General features: G+C 37.2%; 3 protein-coding genes across 3 annotated transcripts in view; all 3 read left to right on the forward strand.

The window, feature by feature from the left end:
* The window catches only part of LOC140947451 (receptor-type tyrosine-protein phosphatase delta-like), a 33,487-nt gene extending 28,830 nt beyond the window's left edge, over positions 1-4,657 (forward strand). The window contains exons 23-28 of the mRNA XM_073396554.1: positions 1,018-1,094; positions 1,498-1,629; positions 1,777-1,938; positions 2,552-2,706; positions 3,096-3,231; positions 3,616-4,657. Of these exons, the coding sequence (XP_073252655.1) occupies positions 1,018-1,094; positions 1,498-1,629; positions 1,777-1,938; positions 2,552-2,706; positions 3,096-3,231; positions 3,616-3,693 (740 nt within the window). The 3' untranslated portion in view covers positions 3,694-4,657. The remainder of the gene's footprint in view (positions 1-1,017; positions 1,095-1,497; positions 1,630-1,776; positions 1,939-2,551; positions 2,707-3,095; positions 3,232-3,615) is intronic.
* A 3,241-nt stretch (positions 4,658-7,898) lies between these two features.
* LOC140948619 (uncharacterized) lies at positions 7,899-11,865 on the forward strand. The gene is made up of 5 exons (XM_073397885.1): positions 7,899-8,002; positions 8,462-8,875; positions 9,633-9,777; positions 10,127-10,298; positions 11,441-11,865. Exons 2-5 carry the CDS (start codon positions 8,504-8,506, stop codon positions 11,583-11,585), a joined length of 834 nt encoding a protein of 277 aa, XP_073253986.1. The 5' UTR covers positions 7,899-8,002; positions 8,462-8,503; the 3' UTR covers positions 11,586-11,865.
* Positions 11,866-13,735: 1,870 nt separating this feature from the next.
* On the forward strand, positions 13,736-19,651 carry LOC140949211 (uncharacterized). The gene is made up of 5 exons (XM_073398439.1): positions 13,736-13,823; positions 15,088-15,464; positions 15,992-16,136; positions 18,916-19,093; positions 19,513-19,651. Exons 2-5 carry the CDS (start codon positions 15,123-15,125, stop codon positions 19,649-19,651), a joined length of 804 nt encoding a protein of 267 aa, XP_073254540.1. The 5' UTR covers positions 13,736-13,823; positions 15,088-15,122.
* Positions 19,652-23,762: the final 4,111 nt, after the last annotated feature.

Raw genomic sequence — 23,762 nt, forward strand, 5'->3', positions numbered from 1 at the left:
TCAAACGTTGGCAAATTTTTTTGGAGTTGAATTCTAAAGGACTTTTCTGAATTATCAAAGTTCAGGAAGAGAAAAAGAAAATTGTTGTCTTGTGTTCCCGTCCTCGACAAAACGTGAATTTAGGCACTTACACGTTGTAGTCGTGCAACAACGGCAAAGAAATGTACAAAAAACGCGTGATGCACGTGCAAAGTTGCTGTTTTGCTATTACTTTTTTGTCGTTCTCGTTGCCGTCGCCGTCGTCGTTCCTTAAGCTCCCTAACGACGAACTGAAGAGTGATGCAGCCATTTGTAAGATGATCGTGCATATAATGCATTTTATTGTGCTGTTAATCGTCAGTTCGTTTGATGATGACCAATTTTGCTGTTTATTGCTAGGAAAACTGACGTAGGCGAAGACACATATGTTACATTTGTATTTCTTACAAACGACAAACCTTCCTTTAATGTTTAAGTGATCATTGTTAAGTAGTGGCTGATTTGGCTAAATTGGGTGAAACAGGCATTATTACGATCAGCGTATCTGCCGTCAGCAATTTGGAATTATTTTAAAGGAAACAAAATAGAGCCAGTTCGGGTCCCGTGTAAAGTGTGACTTAATCCTCCTTAATGTTTATTTTGTTTCTTGTTTGTTTGTTACGTTTATGCTTTTATCAAGAACACAAGAAATGTTGTGACGATTTTGTGGCAAAGCTTAACAATATGTTTTGAGGGGGGGGTAAAACAGCCACAACATCTTCACAATCAGTGACGTGGATGATCTGCCAATGTCGTGGTTGTTTGAACTAGGTCTAGACTAGAAACATTCAACAAAAAGCATCACGACATGCAAACTGATATCAATTCCGATTATGATTTAAGTGCGGAAGGTTTGGGGTCCGTTTACTACCACCGTACTCGCTGGTAAATCCAGTCCAAAATTTCCGTAAATTAGCGTGGCTCGTATTGAGACAGTGTTGGCCTTAATAAGGCTGAAAGAAGATGGGGAAAAATACCATATTGTGTTTCTCTTGGCAGCTGACTTTTATCGTGTGGTGCTCACTGCAATTGATGACAATGAAGTCACCTCCTACATAAACGCCGTCCATATCCCGGTAAGTAGTGCCACTAAAAATCCGGCTGGAGGGGAATCCCATAGGACAGCAAAGTTCAAAACCTGGGGGAGACGGACGGGCCAACATTTATATTGAAGTCAAATGCGAACCTTCTCATGTGAAAATGAGAATTTGTTTTTCACATTTCCAAACAACTAAAGAATATCACCCCTGTTTTCAAAACAAAGTTTAGAGCAACTCAGGAATGGCCTGTTAAAACTGCAGTTAGAGCGCATGCAAAGTGACAAGTTAATTAATTAGTTGATTAAAAAAATGCAGCTTCTGCAGAAGAGCCTGAAACATGTTCCGCGGAATAAATAATAAATATTTTTGGTAAGTACAATTTAAGCAGATTATCTAGACCTTAAGTAATACAGATGCTACATTCCTTTTCCTATTTCAGGGTTATAAGCAGCAACATGCCTTCATTGTAACGCAACACCCCTTGACACCAACTGTAACGGACTTTTGGCGCATGCTCTGTGAGCAAGAGTGTAGCTGTGTAGTACTCTTTGATTCCAGCGAGGAAGATGGGGTAAAACAAGATTATTGATTTCGATATTCTCTTGTAATGTTTTCCTTAAAACTCTTTCTTCTGTCATATTTCTTTCTAGCACTCCGGCGTTAAAAAGAGAGCAAATAATTGATTAAGTAAAGCTTATGATATGTTAAAATTCTGCAGGATTTCCCTCTGTTTTGGCCTGAAGAAGAGTCAACTTACGATGACATGATAACAGTTCAGCGGCTTCATGCGTCCGCCATCAGCAGTAGCGTTGACAACCTAAAAGCGAATTACGACCAAACAGAGATCAACGAGAAGTCCTTCAAAGCAACTGATCTAAGGGTAAGTGTATTGAAGCTCAGCGGGATTTAATAAAATGAAAAGAATGGAAGCCAAGAAAAGAGTTAAAGTAGATCTTTAAATGAGTGCCGGTGATTGAAGTTGAAGATGTAGCGGGCAGCATGCAAGAGCTTTAATTTAATTTGACTTTATAGAGTATCCTAGAGTGACATTACTGTGAACTGAAGAGCGCAGCAAAGTCTGATGCTGAAAGTTGGTCAACCAAAATATTCACCCTTCTTTTGACCGATGTTACAAAATGTTTGACCATCGTTGTATTCTTTGTCCGACGAGGTCAAATATTTTCCTTTACCTAAGCAACAGTCTACTGGCGATGGTAAAGGTCCCATGCCCCTAAGACCTCCCCTTTTCTCGTGTCTGAGATTGTCATTTGTGAGTGTACATGCTTTCGCCATTTTTGGATTCCCCGTATTCAGAGAACACTGCCGGAGTTGTCGCGCTTGTTTCGCCAACATTAAAGTTAAGGTGATGTTTCAGGGTTGAGAGAACGCTTTTTGAACGTTGCTTGTTGTTTCTTTCGTTACTTTCCTGTTTTGCTTGCGTGTTTTTCAATATCAAGACATAATTTTTTCTCTTTTGTCGATGACCTTAAAAGACGCCAGAAAAGAGTTTGCGAATAAAGATGTTTCAGTACAGCGGTTGGGTAGATGAGACAGACGTGCCTCCTTGTTCAGGCCTTATCTCCCTTATCGCCAAAGTGGAACGATGGCAGCAGCATTCTGGAAACGGTCCTATCACCGTAGTGTGCAGGTCGGTGAAATATATGTTTTGGCATGCACTATTTTGTTGTTATGCACTTGATCATCATTAAAAGTAATTGCGACTGGCAACTTAGGTTGTTTTAGAATCCGTCAGCTATTTTGCCCCTCAAAACTAGCACCAGAAATATAAAAAGTAGTAATAAACAAACAAAAACAAAACACTTCCTTCACCCCGTAGAGTTGCTTGACAAAATGAGCAAAAGAAACCAAAATTAAAAAATTCGCCCATTGATACATACCGTACATTTCTGACAGTACAAAACAAGTTGAAAACAAAATTGACGGACGAAATGTGAAAAGGGACTTCGTGTTTGTTTTTCTGTTGTTTTCCTGTAGTGGTTCTTATAATTTTTTTTCGCATTCTAACTTTCCTATTAGTGACGGTCTTGGTCGCAGTGGAACATTCTGTGCGTTATACTCGGTGTTAGAGCGTCTTAAGATTGAACAGGTTGTAGATGTGTTTCAAGCTATAAAAGCAATGAGAATTCCTCGTCCTGGATTAGTCAAGACAACGGTAGGTAAATGGCATGGTCGTGCTAAGATGCTGCGTTTTACTTTTTGCTCTCTACCGACGTTTAACATGGTATAACTGTATGAAAATTAGAGTTGAAGTAAGTATTCCTCCGTGCTGGAGACGAAACCGCAGTTTCTACGTGGTTATCTAAGCCAGGCCGAAGTCTATGAAAGCAGTTAGTACCTTCTTCAGTTGTTTAAGACTATTGATTTTATAGTCCTTTAATGTGTGTGTTCTTAGGAAAAAACTCCTCAAAATCCGGCTGTCTAGACAAGAGCTTCAACAATAATGCTGTTGTTTTATCGTAGTGGAACTCTTCTCCCCATAGAATTACGTTCCCTTTAGACTTGTTAATATTTATTTTTTTTATTTTTTTCTTCTCAGGCCGAATATCGATTCATCCACTATGCAATCCTAGAATACTTATCAGCCTTCGACGACTACGCAAACTTTAAGCCTTAAAAATGGCATCAGTGAAGAATCTGACGGTAAAAATCCACTTCAGATTCATTGGCAACAGTACTCAACCGACAAAGCAGAGGCTAAGAAACCAACGGACTGTCAGTCTGACCTTTTCCATTTTACCACTTGCTTTTGTTAACTCTACTGAAGGATTAAATTAGCTTATTGTCACTAGAATTCAGCTCCGGAATTTGGTTTCGATATAATTATAATGAAGTAACGTTTAACTGTTACTTCATTATACTTGCTGCTTAACTGGTAGGACGAAGCGTATCCTGTTGTTTTGACGTGGGCCAATCCTCTCAGATTGTCCTGTTTGTTCCCTTTTCTAATTTTATTGATTAAGCTTAAAGATTACAAAGAGAAATTTCATCCGAATAAGTTGAGACTTTAGGTTGATGATTGTAACGAGCTCTCTTAGGAAGTGATCGGTAATTCCCAAGTTGGTCAAACACGAAGAAATTATATGACACCAATATTTTTTGACAAATTACTAGCCAAGATAATGAATCAACATCAACAACAGTACTCAGAAAAGTCACAGAGCATTTCGACGTTACCGGGTTGTCTTGTCAGTAGGGTGATTGATCGTCCTTAATGTGACCAGTGTTAAGCCTCGTATACAGTTAAGAGAACCAGGTCCCCCACCACCTTGCTTAGTGTTGTAAACGGTCACGAGATGAAGGTCACGTGACCGTTAAAACCACATATCAGGGCTGAGTTGCTCAAAGCATGGTTAGCTTTAACCATTGGTTAAACAGTATCAAAACCAATACGTTGTCAAGGTATTAAACGCTGGTTAACGCTAACCATGCTTCGAGCAACTGGGCCCAGATGAAGACAGTGTCATAACGTCTAAGTGTTTTGTTTCTTATAAATACTTTGCTCTGAGTCTGTATTTTTTCATTATTTATCCTCTTCTCGGTAAAGTTAATGTCTTTCTGTTTTAAACAAGAAAGAAAAATTTAAAATAAAAATAATGTAGGTAGAAAAATTATCAGAATATAAAGTGTTAGCAATAATTGTATAACATAACAAACGAAAAAGTCTACCATACTAGAATAAGGTAAAATTTAATGTGCGATGGTTTAATTAGAAAATATTACTAGTTAAGTTTCAATTAGTCTATATTTACTTAGGAAGTTAGTGACGAATTTAATGTACAGTACATTAATTCCAAATTATGAATATTTAATTGTGATTTATAAGGAGCGTATTGATTTATTCCATTCGTAGTGAAATATTTTGAAATTGGAATCAGATGCTATATAAATTAGGTACAGACTGAGGAGAAAAAAATCAGTTAAATAGTTTCCCCTCTTAAGCGATCAAGGGATCACATTTTACCGGTTTATTTCGTTTCTTAACGTAAACTTTATGCAGAATTTATCCAGTTCTTTGTCCAATATTAGAGAAAAAATGGTTAAAACCGAATTTTCTTTCCCATAGTTGACTGACAATTCAAAAGCCAAAGGCATAAGAATTGACAAGCAACAACGTGTTAGGTTATCCGATACGTGAATATCGTTTCCTTTGAAATGTTTTCCTTTTTGTAGGGAGAGCAAACACTCATTTCTGCGTTCGGTGTTCTATATGTGGTGAAACTGCTGGATGTCCAGTCTGATTTATAACTTAGATATCGAAGTGAAGTGCATGAAGTAGCTCATTTCTAATCTAATAAGACAACGTAGGAAAATGTCCCTTTTTGTGGGCTTTATATAGAAAAAGGTTATCACCGGTGTAATCAAAGATGGTTCACCCTCTAACAGTGTTTCCGTCGCAGAGCAACCAGATAAAGTTATTTAGAATGTATTAATAGTCTATCTGCTTTTGTAATAAAAACGTAACGATAAATAAATTGATTACGCAGGAGAATTGATATCTTTTTTTATCAGTCCCACACAAGCACCCTTCCCTACCCCTGGTGCAGTCCGCTCCTCTGATTTGTCGGCTTATGTTTTCAAGGTCCCGTATATAGCTCAATACAAGTCTGAATTCTAGTCCAACGTCATATTGTTGACAATGCCATTAACACCTACCAAAGGAGGCTGTTATGACACAATCGCATTAAAAAACTCTGCATCAAACCCCGTATAGCCTAGAGAAATAAAAGGGGGGGGGGGGGGGGGGGCGGAAAAAACTGGAAATCACAACTGCAAGTAGTCATATTTAGTCTGAGTACTTATATTCAGGCGCTATAAAATCAAATTGCGAATCATTTCACGACTACGAACGTTTTACTGCAATGAGTTCTATCCTCGCAATAAACACAGCTTTTTACATTGACATCTCCATTAACAGAACCAACTAATCTTTAGGAATACATAAATCTAATCAGTTAAGGTCTGAGTCATCACTGTCAAAAGGTGCTGCATACCGTTTGGGCCGCCAGTTATGATCTCTTACTATTTTCAAACTTAACCTGCAAAATTTAGTGTCGGCACGCAACGTTTTTCCTCTTACAAAAGATTTATAAGTAAAGCAATTGAGTAAGTGCGAGAAGTTTTAATTTAATCAACAGTGATAGTAATAGTAATAATAATACTACTAATAATAATAATTAAAGAGGGAGCCCAACTCGCCAGAAGAGAGAAATGTTTAAGTTGCTAGGCAATGAATTACAATCGATGACGCCAGCTGACTGATCGTTTGCTAGATGAACGCTTGTGAGGATTGACAGAAGTTTGAAGGGTGTCACGGATATCAATTAATGGCTTCTTAATATGTAAAAGTGGGAACATAACAACATCGAGACGAAGAGCCGTCAGATTTAAAATTATTAAACTTTGGGCGTACGTGTTATCTGTGTGCAATGCCGTCGTTGATGTTCTAGCTGAGTAAAGGTCGCTAGCTGTGGATTAAGATTTAGATTGAAATTTTTCACCTTGCAGAAGAAGCAACAAAATATTTAACGGAAAGCAGCGACTGCTTGAGCGAGACGAAATGCTAGATAGAACGTCTAAAACACGAATGTTAAGAGCAATCGATTTATGATGCAGCACTGAGGAAAACAACGAAGGCTGAAGGTAGTATCCTACTGTTATACATTGGTTCTGGCTGTTACGATCGTAATTTGTAGGAAATAAAATAATATTGCTGTTTCCGCGTTTACAAGGTAAATTTTACTACAATCAATTCTATATTTAAGTCGCCACAATTTTTATTAATGCTCGTCGTGAGCTCTGTACAGTGTACTACGTAAGTGAGCAGGACATCTCAAGGCGGTATGCCATTTTCGAATTTCTTACGAAGACAGCTTCGGGATAGCAAGTAAGGGTAGAAGGTTTCAAGCCTGGACTCCCTTCTTACGTCACCTTTTCTTATGCATGATATATGGTCTGAATGTTTAGTGTTATTAATATTTCTTACGCTAGTTCATAATAGTTTCCTTGAAGATGCACTTGGGTCCGGAAATTAAAAAGTCTTAATCTAGAGGGGAGTATCTTGAAACTACTTTATCATATATATGTTTGGGTTAATGCATGGATTGATTAACAAAGGAAATATAAATTTATTTAACTTTATGTGAAAGATTAGAATCCACCCAACTGTGCAGTTTTATTATTTTGGTAGGTTTAGTTTTCCGTTATCCGGTTGATATCATGCGAACGATTTATCATATTTGAGTGCTGTTTCTACTGCATTTGGTAAAACGTTACGCTTTTAAGTTGGTTTGCTTCATCTAACGTAAATTCTCTGTATCCGTCTTTAATCCTTTATAGTTTATATGATTTGTTCTTTGAAATTTTTTTTGGCAAACAGATCTGATTTTGATGTTCTTTTTATTGGTTTGGAGATGATTATTAGCCCCACTGGAGGTTGATTAATTTGTTCTGGAGAACTTTCAAGAATGTCTATAACAATGGACGGGTGTGGCAAAATTCAATCCGATGTTAAAACCTGTTACCACCTGCAAATTGCATAGCAAATGTCCTACAGCTTTGTAGAACACTATAAATTTTCAGAAAATAATCTTTACTCGTTTTTTTTTCTTCAAAGGTAGCATAATTACATCTTTTTCAAAGGGCGGCTGGTTTGACTAATTTGGTTTATTATCCTTTAAATATCAGTGTTACTGCTAAAATTTCTATGTATAAGGTTCATCAGAATAACTGTGCTTTCTTATTAATAGTTAATTTAATTATTGAAATGGCTTAAGCAATACGCAATATAATAAGCAATAAATAAATGAATTTCAACAGGACCTTATCACAGATGCTTAATTAGTGCGTGTCCCAGTGACTGTGCAGAACTGACATCTTTCACCATCGCCATCTTAAGTTGGGTAAAGCCTCACTCTCATGTAAAGGTAAGTTGTATAATCCTACCATTAAAAGAAAAAATATGTTTCGTCATTTAAAATCGATCACCATACTTCAGAAGAATTAAACCTCGCGTGGTGTCCTTAATGTGGATTCAGCGTTGAGAAAACGAAGTGCAGTTCTAAGAGTGCTAAGTTGTTATTCAACATTGAGATATCTGGATGTAGTATAAAACAAATAAAATAATGTTTTGAGTGGCTGATTTTCATTTCAAAAGATATTTCAACTTCGCTACAACCTCGGCAACTATGTGCAAGGAGCGGGGGGGGGGGGGGGGAGGGTTATCAATTTATTAAGAAATCGTTACCATGCGTGTCGTATAAATAAACTAACATCGATGCAACTGTGCCAATAAATGATATCACCTGTAGTCCCTGTTACGCCCCTGTTACATTTGAGGACTTCAATTATAATTTTTTGACCAATTATTACATTTGTGGCTTCAGAAGTCTTCCTCTTGATTACGGGAGAAACGTACATGATATGCAATGGCTCTGTATTGGCCGTTTACCCAATTCTCAGCTGTTCAACTGAATTCTGTGGTCCTGTTCTCCTTTCTACTGGCTTTTATCACTGATCCATCTGATGTTGATAGCCATGGTGATACAGCTATGTTTTACAGCGTAAAAGAAGCATCCTTAATAGGTAACGTTACTGTGGTAAAACAGACAACCAGTGAAGTGGAATGCGCTTTTTTATGCTTGCGGATGTATCCAGGCAGCTGCTTTTCTTTTAACTTTGGTCGGACAGTAACTCTCACTAAACTACATGATTGTGAACTAAGCAACTCCGAAGGAGCTTTAAAGCCACATAAGATGTACGGCAGGAGAGGATTTGATTATTTTGGTATGGAAAGCGTGGTAAGTTTTAACAGAAAACGGTCTATCAAAGCCTTCCCCCTAGTTCTCTTCTGCTACTTTTTTAACCAAGTTAATGAGATAATTAACTGCTCATCCTCCAATTTTGTTATTAGGCAAGCATTACTTTCAATTTTACCGAACTTATCGATTCTGAAAACAATTGTCACTCGTTTCAAATGCTTTCTTCTCGTCTTTGACTTCTTTTTAACTCTATAACTGGCAAGAAAACCAACCTGCAATGGTGATAAGGTGTTCATGGCAACTCTTTCTTGTAACTCTCTTTCAGTGAGCCAATCCCGTTTTTTTAGATCATCTTGAAAAAAAGCAAATTGGTTCAAATTATTCATAGTGGACAGTTTGAAAAAATGGCGATAAACTAACAATGTTCACATGGGTTTGTTCGAATTATTGGGAATTTCGAAAACCTGCGAGGATTCGAGAAATCGGGGGTCTACTGTACAACATCTTTCTATATCTTTATAAAAATATGATAAAAATAGTTTATTTATTGATATTGTGTCATCATTACTATGATTTCAATTCACTGAGTTTTGAACTCTCGGGTTTTAGGATACAAGATTTTAGAATTTTTTACTTAGATATATATGATACTGAAGACATACATCAACGACCCTGTTAAGAATTTATTAGGATAAACCGTAGAACTGATACTTCTGTCCGTTGAAATTTCTGTATTAAAGTCTGACTTTAAGAGTAAATCAGAAAATTGATTAGTCTAAAGTTCCTGTCTTCTTAGTATCTTGCCAGATATTTTCCTTGCTTGTCATCCCCATGTCAAAATGGTGGATCATGCGTCAACGGTCCCGCCTTGAAAGAGTTTTCATGCACTTGTCCTCTGAAAATTCAAGCCATGCCTTACATTGACAACAAGTGCAATATTAGTAAGTTTTAGAGATATATTTAAATGCTTTTATTGTTGTTGTTGATGTTGTATCCCCCCCTGACCTTAATTTCTTGGTGATTGCATGTGATGATGGCTCATCCCTATAGTATATCGATCGTATATAGAGTGCTGAGAGCTCCACAAAATTTGGCGGGAAAATGAAACCCTCTACGTTCGTTCATTCCTTTAAATTGCAGTGTTAAATTGCGGGTGTCTTTCAAGCGGGGTTTGACTGGAATTCTTCCTTTATTAACGAATGCTATCTGCTTAATTCTAAAGTAATAATCATCGTCAGTTCTAAGTTACGAAAGAAATATAATAAATATAAGTTAATCTTTGTTCCCTAGATCGTTCCCTTATAACAACTGAAGCACATTTCCATAATCTTTTCCATGCAAAAGTGGGTCGATATCAGTTAAATTATTTCGAGGCTGAAAGACTCTGTGAAATACTTGGTGCCTCGTTAGCTTCTTGGGGTCAGCTTACTGTTGCATGGGAAGGTGGACTTCAACTTTGCAAGTAAGTACAATCATTTATAGTTTTAAAAATTTAAGCAACGTCTTCTAATGTCATCTGAGGGAGCTCCGAAAGGTCAGAAGTGACTAAGTAGTTTGGATGAGGCTAAGTATGATATTTAACAATTATTGAATGAGGCTTAAGGGTATGGTATAAAGAATTATACAGATCGAGGAGATTTAATACTAACAGTTATCGGCCGAGTGCCATTCTCATCAGTAAAACAGGACAGTGATGCCTGTGTACGAGGCTACTAGCTGTCTGTAATATTCAGTGTAAATGTTTTCTTTTATTGTTTCATGCCTTATTTCATCTGCTTCTTGCACTTCTGGATGTTTGCGGATACTTGTAGGTTTTTTTTTGCTCAAGACTTGTTATTTCTTGAGACTCCAGCAGACATATTCCGTCACTCTGGCTAGATTTCCCTCGTTTTATGACTAATAGTGCACATTTGTTGTCCCAAACTCCATTCCAGTTATTACTGTTATATATTATTATCATGATTATTTTTATTTATTATTATATATAATTATATGAAACAAGACAAAAATATAAATTGATAAATAATAAGCAATTATTGGACGAGGTTGAGCAAATATCGTGATTTGTCAGTGGCGAGCAGGAGAGATTTGATAACTCGGTAATCGCAAAATATCGTGATTTGTCAGTGTCTCGCAGATCAATTATTTGCCTCAGCCTTCGGCTTCGGCAAATAATTGATCTGCGAGACACTGACAAATCACGATATTTTGCGATAACCGAGTTCAATAATTGTTTTATCAGTCGATCACCGAGTGTTTTTTTTTTTAATGAATATCCTCGGGAAGCGAAGTGATCTGCCATTTTCACGCAAGAACGATCGCAAGAAGGAGAAAACCACGATTTCCTTTACGCATGTGCAGAATATTATTTGCAGCCAAACACAGTTGGACGGCATTGCGCATGAGCAAACCATTATTTGTAGGCAGTTATTCGCAGGTCGCGTGGTGGGCTCTCGGCCAATGAAAAGGAAGAAACAATTGCATCGAATGATAATAATCATTATTATTAACTATTATTATCATTATTGATATTGTCCTTCTCCTTATCATTACTGTTATTTAATATTAACATTGATCTTGTTGTTTTAATCTTTCTCCACATAGAAAGGGTTGGCTAAATGGCGCCATAGTTGCTTATCCTATGCAAGAAGTAAAAGGAAACTGTGGGAACAAAACAGGAATCGTAGATATCGATTACGCACGCAATAGGACAGAAAAGCCATTCAACGCCTGGTGTTACAAACCTTAAAGGAGCAGTGTTTCACGAAATTTATTACGTTTATTGATCAAAATCCAAACATTGATAGCTGCCACAAAATACAAGTGAAACATAAAATAACGACTCAAAAAATTATAAAACAGCAAATACAAGAAGAGACACTGATGGACAAACTTAAAGAACATCTGAAAATGGAAGCAATATTATTGTGGTTGTTTCAAGCCCTGTTAGCCTAACAAAGTGCACTGATCCACCACCAGGTTTTTGTTATTTTTATGCGTTTGATTATAATGCTTTGAAAGAGATGTTTGTTTGATACAAAGCTGTGATTTTGTAAGTACCATTAAAAGTTCGTCTGCGAATGAACGAGTTATAGGCGATATCAACCTATATATTTATGGAAAATTAAAAGAATTTAAAGTTATTCTGCATTATTTCGGGTTCAAAGGACCGATCGATGTAGATAAGAGACAGTCAGTATACACCACAGAGATACAGAAATCGATCACGCTAGCTGTAAAATTTAGTGGAGAATTTTAAGAAATAAACAGAGGCCCACACTCGAGCGGACTGCATGATATATGAAGAATGGTCGATTTAATCAGCGAAAGAATACATGTCCGAACGTCGTCCTATTCTAGAGACTAGACGTTGGATATATATTTTAGAAAAAAAAGAGGAACTAATTATGATTTCTGATCACCTTGCTGGTCACATAAAGAAGATGGCGATCACACAAACTGAGCCTCCCACGCAGACGTTCTTAGGTGTTCGTCACGCGTTCCTGGTGTAGGAACGCTTGACAAACCCCTAAGAGTGTCTGCGTGCGAGGCTACCCGCCACACAAATTAACAAAATTACACAATTACGGACACAAAATACCAAGATGGTTTACAAAAGCAGATAAAAGTACTGACCAACAAGACTCACACACTTCTGCTCAAATTAGCGATCTATAGCAAGATTTGCCTAGTTTTTTATCTTTACCTCGAGCTCTTTTGTGGTGTCCCTTGTATTAAGGTTATGTTCACGCTATACCCGATAGCTCTTGCCGCGGAATAGTACTTCTGCTCATCACACGTAGAAAAAACGGTGATTTCGGCGAAATTTTGTTGCATTATTCGGTATTCGGACCGTATCTCAAATGAGTAAGTAGGAGCGAGGACTGGAATCCACCTAGACGGAAGTAAACATTTAGTAGTGAGGAATGAGATTTATAGAGCCAAACATTCTGGGCCGGCCGGCCAGCCAACCCCTCTGCGCGCGGTACGATATTTGATGTTTGTGAACAACTTATTCCTGACCAGTTCTGTGCGGTTGCTGTTCATTTACCGAATATTTTTTCGTTTCGAAACGAAAAGCTATCACGGTATAGTGTGCCGGCATAGCCTAAATGCAAAATGTACACGTGACGACATTCACTGCGAATAGTACTTACAGATTGCGGATGATGACTGTAAGAGGCAGTCAAAGACTGCGTCAGGACAGACGATTTTGTAAATACCATGCATGTTAAAGGCTCTTTGAATAAAATAAAATAAAATAAAAAAGGCATGGACAAACACGAACCCTAAGTTTTGAACTTCGCTTTTATTGAATTCATTGTAATATACATAACTCAAGGGCGGATTTGCGGAGCACTCAACTGTAAAATGGCCTAATAATTTTAAAGGAATCACTAAATATTAAAAACTGGCTATTGCTGCTTTGAATTTCAGTTGTCATTAAGCCTCGTGCAAACGGATGCAACATGCAGAACACCTGCCATCATAAATACTGAATGAAAACGTATCTATAAATACGACTTCGCACACTAAATATTACAAAAAGAAAATTACCCTTTATGCCTCATTTCTTTTGTCAGTAAAACGCCTTGAGTCAAGTCTTTAGCTAAAATATTATGACTAATTTATACACTTTGGCTTTCTATTGGTGTTAATTACGGATGGAACGATGTTTAATTAAAAGCCTCGATAAATACACTTACCTGAGCAAAAAAACCTATTTTTACTGTCTCTCTAAAAGAGAAATAAGTTATGATATGTTTTATTCTCTAGTAGACTAATAGGCCGTATTCACTAGTGCATTGAACTGTCTTATACTAAGCATAATTATTATAAATAAATTATTAAAACCTCTTACACCCTTAATCAACAAGGAGCTAAGGCTTTTCAAAAGCAAAAATGAAACTTCTGGTAACTGATCGATTTAGTAGAGACTAGACTAGCTACCGCGTGATCTCTATTGCGGAACGAAGATTTATTACAGGTATGAATAGGAATTAAGTTAGCTTCGTTTAGTTGGCTTTTCGTTTTCCTTGTTTAAAAAACCTTGCTTTAATGAAGTGAGATCTAAACTCTACCAATTATGCAAAAATGTGATTCAGTCTGAGACTGTTTTCGTTGTTTAAAATGTCCACTAGATGTACCACTTTGGTTACAGTCTCCACGACTGTAGCTATCCTCATCATGACACCCAAACACAACTTACGATACATTTGTATGGAATAGCAAGCTTGGATCACCGTGCGAAAGAGAAAGATCGCCATATTCATCATTGCAGGAGTGTAAGGGTCTCCTGTCGAGTTAAATTACTTCAATCTTTAAACACTTCTTTAACCCTTCCTTTATACATGTATGCAACACGCGATTATATTTCAACTATAGCTCGGGCTAGCGCCTTGTTCAAAAAAGCCAAAACAATTACTACACAGTCTCACATCTAGTAAGTATAATATTTTCTTTTTTAATGTTTAAAGGTTAAGACGCTCAAGAGAATTCGTAATAGTTGTTGATTTTGTCAAACGCTAAAAACACAAGTCAAAACCGACATGGGAGGCCTGAAGGCGGGCTGAATTCCAAAGATCCCTAGATAGGAACAGATAACGTTATAGATTTTCACGTTACGTCATCGCCGCCATGCTGGCGGACGGTAAACAAAAGATTGCTCATTAGCTCGTTTTGTTTGTCCACCAGCATTTGTTCATTTCACCATTGTTATTTGTGTCTCCCGAGACTGCATGAAAACCACCTATAACCAGTCGTTGATCAGGCATGATTTTGTTTTGTTTTTGTTGTTGTTGTTTTATCATTTTTTTTTTTTTACACAAAAGTCACAGTGTCTATGAAGGAGCTTCTTTTAAGCTTTGCCTTTTAATGTAAATATTGCTGCAGAACGCAAAGGGTATTTACCACCAGGACAACTTCCTTGGCTCCCCTGAGCGTTATGCGTAACGCCCATTTAGAAATATTCGTTCATTAGCGGTTGAGTTAGTATTCCGAAGGAAAGAATCCGGGATGTTCTTGAACTAAGCCGTCTCTCTCGGCATAGTTGTTTGTAATTAATTAATTCTGCAAAAATTGGGCTTAAAGATGCATCAAGTTACAAAATTCAACCACATATATACCGATAGCATAAATTCGCGCTGAATTTGTGTCAGTTCGTGCCCCATCGAAACAAAAAGTAAAGCATTACCGGCTTCTGATATCCAAAGAACAACTGCTTATTTTTCGATCTATTATTTACTTTACAGTTATCTCGCGGGGAAACATCTGCTTCCAAAAAAACATGTTATTCGTCAAGCTTGTTGAGGTATTGGCAAAATTGTCCATGGTAGCGCCCTTGTTTGCTGTTGGTCAGCGGTACACTACACAGGATCGAAAGTTTTACAAACTGCAGAGCAAATCACTGCTTGGAAATGTGACGATAGTGAGTCACGTCAAAGATTACTACGATTGCTCGTTTATGTGTGTAAAATATGGCCATTTAACCTGCTTGTCATTTAACTTCAACACCACCGTGAACGAGGACGGTTTTCATTTTTGTGAGTTAAGTAATTCTGAAAGATATTTAGAGCCGCAAAAGACACAAGAAATGCCCGGAAACGACTACTATGGGACCACAACTGAAGTAAGTCATGTTGAAACTTGTAAATGTAGGACTACTACTGTTTATGGCCTTCAAATAGACAACAAATCTTAATTATTTGGTCAGCACAAAATGTTTGGATAAGCCCTGAAAAAGATGCAAAGACGCCGACTGGAAAAGAGTAAATTTTGACCGAGAAATGAAATATAACGTTTTGACCGGAAAAAGTCATCATCATCATATTCATGTCTTTTTTGCAATACGGGTTTTAGAGTAGCATTTCTGCTAGTATCTCCGAAAGAGAAGTATAGTAAGAAATAAATTGGAAGAAAAAGAGAAACAGTGCAGTTAAAATAAATGCTCTTTAGACATCAACTAAACTTTAAAAAGGCTAACTGCTTTATGCATAGTTTGAAGGTATCCAGATCAGGAACGCGTCTTGTTTCATCGGGCAGGGAGTATCAGGTGAAAATAGCTAATTATTTCCCCTCCCTCCCCACTCCCTAAAAATAACAGTATTGATCCAAGGTTAGGAATAATTGCTGATATGTTGACATTTTTTCTCTTAGTTTCTTTTCAGTTTTTGGCCATGTCTTAGCAGTCCATGTAACTACGGAGGGACATGCACCAATGGTCCAGGAGAGGGTGAATTTTCCTGTCAGTGTAAACCTGAAGTATCCGTCCGCCCATTTATTGACGACGCCTGTAATATCGGTAGGTTACTTAGTGTTAAAGCCTATTTGATATATTAGTATTTATATTCTGCCATAGAGAATACGGCCAATCAGAAAGCTAGCAACCCGATGCATATTCTGCGGTATGCAACGCCGCGGGTAGTATTTCATGAAACAAATCCCGGCGATACTTGCCGACTTCACATTTTCACGCCGAAAAGAGAGCGGATAGAGACAGGGGAATTTGATTTTTGTTTTCTTACTACCAAAAAATTTCCAGAAGAAAGTTTGTAATTATATAAACAATACTATAAAACCGGAGTACTAACTGCCATTCACACTTAAAGTTAAACCGTAACACGCGACGAAATCAAACAGACCATAACGGACAAAGAAGTTTAAACTCACCGAGAGCAACAGGAACAAACCGGTTAACTAGTGTTGCGAAGACGGAGATGGACCCACACCTGTACTTCGAAATAACAACTCTTACTATAAGGAAAACATTCAGAGACATTCGACAGCTTTTTGCTTTTTTCTTCAGTATGCAGTTAAAGGTGAGACAAACGTGAATACGAACTTTATTCATTGACAAGCTGTGGATCAATTGGACATTGCTGTTAACAAACTAGATAGATAAATAGATAGACCACTTGTAAATTTGACTTTCTTTGAGTTTTTAAAATGTGATACGTGTTTCTTATTTTACGTCGCCATGTTGAGTGGCATGGAATAAAAAGGCTCTTGTGTATACAAAGAAAAATCAAGGCGCTGGTGGAATATTTCACAGTATAGCATACCAGATGAAAGCATTAAATAACTAGTATATTCAGCAATATTATTGAATGCGTAGATCGAGGAGGATGTTATCCAACTTGGCCTTCAGCCTCGGTGGACAACTTCCTTCGAGATCTGCAAAATTCTTCACATCATATGAAAACCGAATTTAATAAATGTTTTATTGTTCATTGTAAATATTTCTATTGGTTTTTCAAAAGCTTTCCGTTAACTTTCTTCTAAACGTTCTCGGCACGATTTCAGGATATAACTGATATTTTTCCTTGCAAATATTCATCAAACCAGATAACATCCATTAAGCAATATGTTTTGCGAATTCTTGCAGATTTCCTTCATTCAGTTTTAGTTCACTCGTGAATAAAAAGCCAGGTGGGAGTGCCTGGAAACGAGGTTGATTGATGGGTATATTGTAATTTGGTTATGAAAAATTAGCTGGGGGATTAGAGCCAATCAGTGAAGGACAAAATATTTCTAAAGAATAGAAAACACAATCTGATTGATCTGGCATGACTCGGACTATTCAGCAAAATTCATCTCCTAACGAGTTCCTGGATAATGGGTGCGGCTTGGTGTGTTGCCAATTAAAGAACTCTTGAAAATCCTACGGTTGATGGTTTTAAAGGTAGGAAAAGGCTTCAAAGTTATCAAAACCCTTTTTTTCGATCGACTTTAGCAGAACTCTGCGCTCGATGGAATGTTTAGAACTTGAACTACAGTTTATGTAAATAAAAGAGACTAAGACTAATTTTGTCCAGAAATCGAAGTTAATTTAAGACAAAAGAAAATGAAAGCGAATGTTAGCAAAAAATTTACATTCCATGTACACAGGACAAAGGATACTTTAGAACAAATTGGCGCCTAACCTTGAGCAATCTATGTCGCTATTGTCAGCCTTTGCGAAGTTGGCGTCTATTTACAGACGAAAACAGAGCTCTACATTTCTTCTCGTGATCAGGAGGAGACGAAATTTAAACTTTTGACTATTCCTCTTAAACTATTACCTTATTGTTTAGGAGATTTAAAACTGCGATTTTTTCATGTTTGAAAGATTTAACTTTGCGCATGTTTTGTTTACCGCTACACGCGCTAATTTGATCCGTCAATCACGTTGCACTTTCTGATTCTGTCGAAATCACCTCTTATGTATACATATATACCAAAATAGTTATTCTTTCCAATCTAGGAAGGTAAATAGTGGAGTGGCTTAGGAATATTTACTTTGATTTCAACAATAATTGTTGGATTCATCTTTCTGATTGGCTCAAATCCCCCAGCTAGCATTGACCAAATAAGTAGGACGTTTACGATATCCAGTAGAATAACACAACGGACGAGGCTGAGTTGACTCAGCTGTTTTCTGGTAGATCGAAGAAGAAATAGCCGAACTACAGCCTAAAGACATGTTGTTATTTAACATTTTATTTAAGTAAGAATATCTGCTATTCAAGTGAGAATAGCTGCTAGAATCCATAACCCATATATCTTGAATTTGCCGAGGAACATGCAAATGAAGACGTAAACTTAACACCGATCGAGGTAAGCAAGTGTGTGTGATGATTTCCATCTTCACACAATACACTTTGGAGAACACACAAAACGAAGTATAATGATTAAAACGAGATTAAATGTCACTTCGATGGCAAACAAGAACAAGATTAAGACTAAGAATAAAGATAAAAATAACACTGAGAATGAATATGAGAATAAAAATAAGAATAAAATAATAATAGTAATAATAATAATAATAATAAAAACAACAAGAAGAAAACTTCAAGGTAGAAGAAGAACAAGGAAGATGAATAAGAATAAGAGGAACAAAAGAATGAGAACAAGAGAAAGAAAAAAAAGGGGAAATGATTTTAAAAAAAATCGAGATGAAAATAATTACTTCTTTACTGAAAAACTAAAGCTACAATGTATGATGGTGAGCTGGGACTGGGCCGGGTGGGTGTTGAAGTAATAAAGCCCTGGGTTTATATAAATTTAACCAATAGTATGTTATTTTTTGTCATTTTTTCCAGATCTAACTGACGTGTATTTTAATCCTGTGCCTCAGTACACAAATCTATATATTGCAAGCGTTGAGAGATACCGACTTAATTATTATGATGCCCAAAGGTTTTGTGAGCTCCATAGGGCAACATTAGCAACACAAGCTCAGCTTCTACAAGCCTGGAATAATGGATTTGAACACTGCGCGTAAGTTTTTTTCATGAACCCTTTCATTGAGACTGGTTATTAAGAAGTCGTTCATTTTGCGAATGGAAATTTTTGTCCGTTAAGAATGAGTTAAGGTTTGACAGTGATAATTGTAGAAAACTATTACAAGATTCATTTGCATAAGCCGAGGGGGCGATTCCGTGTCCATCCAATCTTGTTTATTGGGGTTAGCTGTTTACTCGTTTAGTTGGCTTGCTGAATCGAAAACACTACCGTAAATTAAGGTTTTCATGCGCACCTCATTATTTCGTAGATGCTCGTGAAGGAGAAAGGGGTAGAGGAGGATAGCTCAGGCTTAGTCCAAATATGGGAAAAGTTTACATCAAGCGACTTATTAACAATTGCAAGATAACCCATTAACCGTGCAACATAAAACTGAAATGATTTTCTTTGAATAGATATGCCTGGCTGGCAGATGGCACTGTTCTGTATCCAATGCAAGTAGCATCGCCCTTGTGCGGAAACTTCGTTGGTTTAGGTGGTTTAGGAGAAGTGGCGAAAACAAACACATACGACGCATGGTGCTATAAAGATTAAGTTGATCACGACAACTTGGTGGTTGCGTTAGCGCATGCAGCTATTTTGGTAGAGCTGGACAAAATGACTGAAACTTTCAAGCGTTTTCCTAAGAAGAAATATTATAATGACGAAGAATAATATGCTAATGAGGAGTATATTAAACCAAACAGAGTTGTCTTCAAGGGTGAAATAAGACACCTGTCCTCCAAAACACCGAACGCCATGCACCAAGCAATGCGACTGAATTCGACGACTTATCAACTAAGCGTATCGAAGCAAATATGTAACTGGTATCACTCTGAATTCCAAAAAAAAAAATTCAGAAATTCGAGAATATTCTAGTGTCAGCTTTGATAAGTAATAAACAAGTGAATTAGGATTGAATGATAAAATAAACTGAATAAATTTATACAAATTTTGGTTCGTTTCCGATTAAGTACGCTTGAAAGTCTAAGCTTTTGGTTGAAGATGCATCTTTTCATGCGGGCGGAGGGAACTGTCATGTAGGTTAAAATTAGACTTACAGTCGAACCTCTCTAATACAGACACTGAAGGGACAGAGCGAAGTGTCCGTATTAGAGATGTGTCCGTATAAAAGAGGTCACTACGATGATGTCACTTTTATGACTCCAGTTACAGTTCAGTACCTAAAACCAGGCTCACACTTGTCTTTAAGTGGCATTTAATTAAAGTTATTAATTCACAGTACAAACACACTGTCTTTCAGTAAACATACAACATTGTATATCTCAGCAACAGACAAACTACTGTTTTAAAACGAAACGAGCTAAAGCGCAATGCTGCATGTAAAAAGTTGTAACGTAAAGCACAATTCTGAAAGCGTCTTTCTCTATTTTGCAAGTGCAGTAAACAATAACTAGAGTACAAAATGTAATAGAAAAGATCTTTATGCTGTCTGTAGTTATTGAAGCCTCCAAAAAGTCGGTTATGTTCCTCTGCAGACCTTTCGCAAATCGTTGTTCGGTATACAGCGACTGGGCTTCATATCACCTTCCATAGCTCATCAGCCAGACTAGACGGGATTCACCCTGTGCAGATACACCTGATCGGGATTCGGGATTCGCCTGATCTCCGCTGTGGCCGCAATAAAGAGGGTAAGTTTATATGAATTTACTCTCTGGGGCCGAGATTTAGTGTCCGTTGTCAGGATTAGATGGAGTCGTATTAGGTTTTTTTCAAAGAAAATATATAAGACTTTTGTCGGGGCATTGGAAATTGTCCGTGATATAGAGGTGTCCGTATTAGAGAGGTTCGACTGTACATGTATTTTGAAGAGCTTTGCTGTCCGTGAACAGTCATTGTATTAGAAAAAGTATTCCTTAATGTTTATGACTTCCTTGAGAGATGAATTTACCCTTTCATAGCACTAAAACTCAGTAATAGATGTTTCTGTTAGTTTGCGGCCTTCACGTTGGTGCCCATCGAGATGGACACCGACATAGTTTCTCCGTAAAAAGCACTATAAATTTCAATAAATCACTTGCTATAGTCTGATTCTTGGCATGGATCTTTGCATATTTATTTTCTGGCCTTTCATATCCGAGATTCTGACCATCTGTTTGTCAGCACAACTTCATTTAGTTGTTTCAAGCTGATTGGCTTATCAAAGTACCTGGCAGGTTGTGAAGGGGATGGTGCTATGAGATTTGCATTCTCTGCAGCCTTGGGGTATGTAGCTTAAGTCTCAAGCTCCCCCAGTGATATAAGGCACAAAGCTAGAGCTGAAATGGCCAAATTCAGAGTGTGACAGCCATGTGATCCTAATTATCAGTCAAGAAGAGAGTCACCTCATAGGGCTTATGGGAATGAGCTGACATCCTTTACAATGTAATGTCTTAATTAATGTCAAGTTAAGTTGGCATGCCAAGACTGGCAAACTAGTGCGGCTTTCATAATTTCGGCTGGATGTAAAATGCATATATTTTAATTAACTGTGAGCAAGACTAATCGCACTCAAACTGCGGGGTGCCAAGTTTTTACAAAAAACATCTCTGTGGAAGTTTTTAACTCAGTCGGACATCGAGCAAAAGGAGGAGACTGAATTTTTTTTTCTTGTACATGTCGTTCTTCATTGAAATCGTAACTATAAAGCGAACACTCGAAGTCAACGTTTACGCAAGAAACTCGAAAAGGTACTGACTTTCTTATAATAATTGTTCCAAATCGTCGGCCGGAAGATTAATAACCAGTTTAGCGCTGTAACTACTGTTGCTCTTCACTTGAGTATATATACTTACCGAAAAACAGCTCGAAGAATTGTTTAAGCTCAGGCTACAAGATTTTACTTTTGCAATCGTTATTGTATTTGAAACCAATCTGTTCAAAAACACCGTCAATATTGGTTTTATTTATCTCAGAGATAAGTAAAACATTATTCAATATTCCTCTCAGTTCCCCTCAGTTCAGTTTTAATTATTATTTCTTTACAAACATTGTACGCAACCTATAGTCAGCGCTATAAATCATTTTGCCAATTTTTCAGTGTCACCCATGAATTTTAAACATCAAATTGGTGAAAGAACTGTATTTTACTGACAAAATCATCGCTATATAACAAGTCATGATTGATATGGAGTTTAAATCAGATTCATACAATTTGAGACAAATCTGAGAAAGAGTGGGCAGCTGTTTTTCAAGGTTTCCTCCATCCATTCAGCTGAAATGTTAGGATCTTCGGGAAAAACGGGTGATATATAATGCTAGCAGCATTATCGTCAACAGCATCATTATGTTAAAGAATAAAACCCAAAGAAGTGTTCATTCATAGGTTGCTGAGGAACATTAGACGCAGCTAAATATCTATAAATAGCCCTTTTTTTCTAAACTGTATAATTTGTCTGTGGGAGAAATATTTTAGAATCTTTAAACCTCCTCTAGCGTCTTAACAAGGGCAACGGGCTTGTATCTTCCTGTAAACGCGCTAGAAAATTTCTGTTGAAAAATTTCAAGTCGTCTTTTGTTCCACAGTAGAATTCATAGAAACGACAACGACATTTTAAGTTTCGGTTATAATCAGCGTACTGTTATTGATATCTATCATTGGGCTATTTTATCTCAAAAGTGCGACACCATCATTTATTTTTATTGTACTTTTTTTTTGGTAATAACATGTATATTGCTGGAATACTGAATTGACCAAAGTTATTTTGTTAACAACTTTAATTCAAAACACGTACTTAGGTTCTAGAACCACCTGCCCCATTTCAACATGACACATACAGCTTTCGATCAGCTTGTTATGTGACATTGTAATGCTCCAACCTACTTTAGCAGGTCATGTCGGTAGCTGCAAATCTTTCAGTTGTAAATAAATGTGGCCATTATTAGCTTCGTGATTATCAGTACCATAAGATTGTTTAAAGCTTTAAAAAGGTTTCGAAAAGTTATAATGAAATGTTCGGGAAAAAAAGGGAACTCGGAGATATGAGTACGTACGTCCGAGGGTTACCATTGGAAAGTAACCGCTCCCCGCTCCTTAACGGTCCCTTGAAGGCCTGCAAAATTTGCGTGAAATGAACGACAGCCGTTACTTTCAGAATTCTACGTATAGTTTCCCACAAACTGTTTTGGTTCGTGACAAACGTTCTGAGTCGACTTTCTACTTATTCTACAGCTAGTCTGCACGGAAAGCCATTCCTGGAAATGCATCCTTTTAAAAGTTTTCAGGCTTTTACAAAATGCCACCTTGTTGTGCCTTTTTTGTTTACCCTCGGCCAAAGATACGATACACGGGAAAGAACCTTTTACAGACTAAAAGACCAATCACTGGTGGGAAATGTTTCTGTAGTGAGACAGATCAAAGATGTTCACGATTGCTCGTTTCTGTGCATGGAATATGGTCCCTTCACCTGCTTGTCATTTAACTTCAACAATACCCTGAATGAGAACGGTTTTCATTTCTGCGAACTAAGCAATGTTTCTGAATTTCATTTGGAGCCTCAAAGGAAGCAGGAAATTCCTGGTATCGATTACTATGGGATGACAAATGAAGTATGTATTTATTTAGTAACTTTTTATTCCATAGTCTTTTATTTATCAATTTTTTTTAATGTTAACAGGACTTGGTTAAGTCTATGTTAAACAGGCTAATCACAAAGCAAATCGTGAA

Source organism: Porites lutea, chromosome 9 (assembly GCF_958299795.1).
Source record: "Porites lutea chromosome 9, jaPorLute2.1, whole genome shotgun sequence".
Classification (NCBI taxonomy): Eukaryota; Metazoa; Cnidaria; class Anthozoa; order Scleractinia; family Poritidae; genus Porites; species Porites lutea.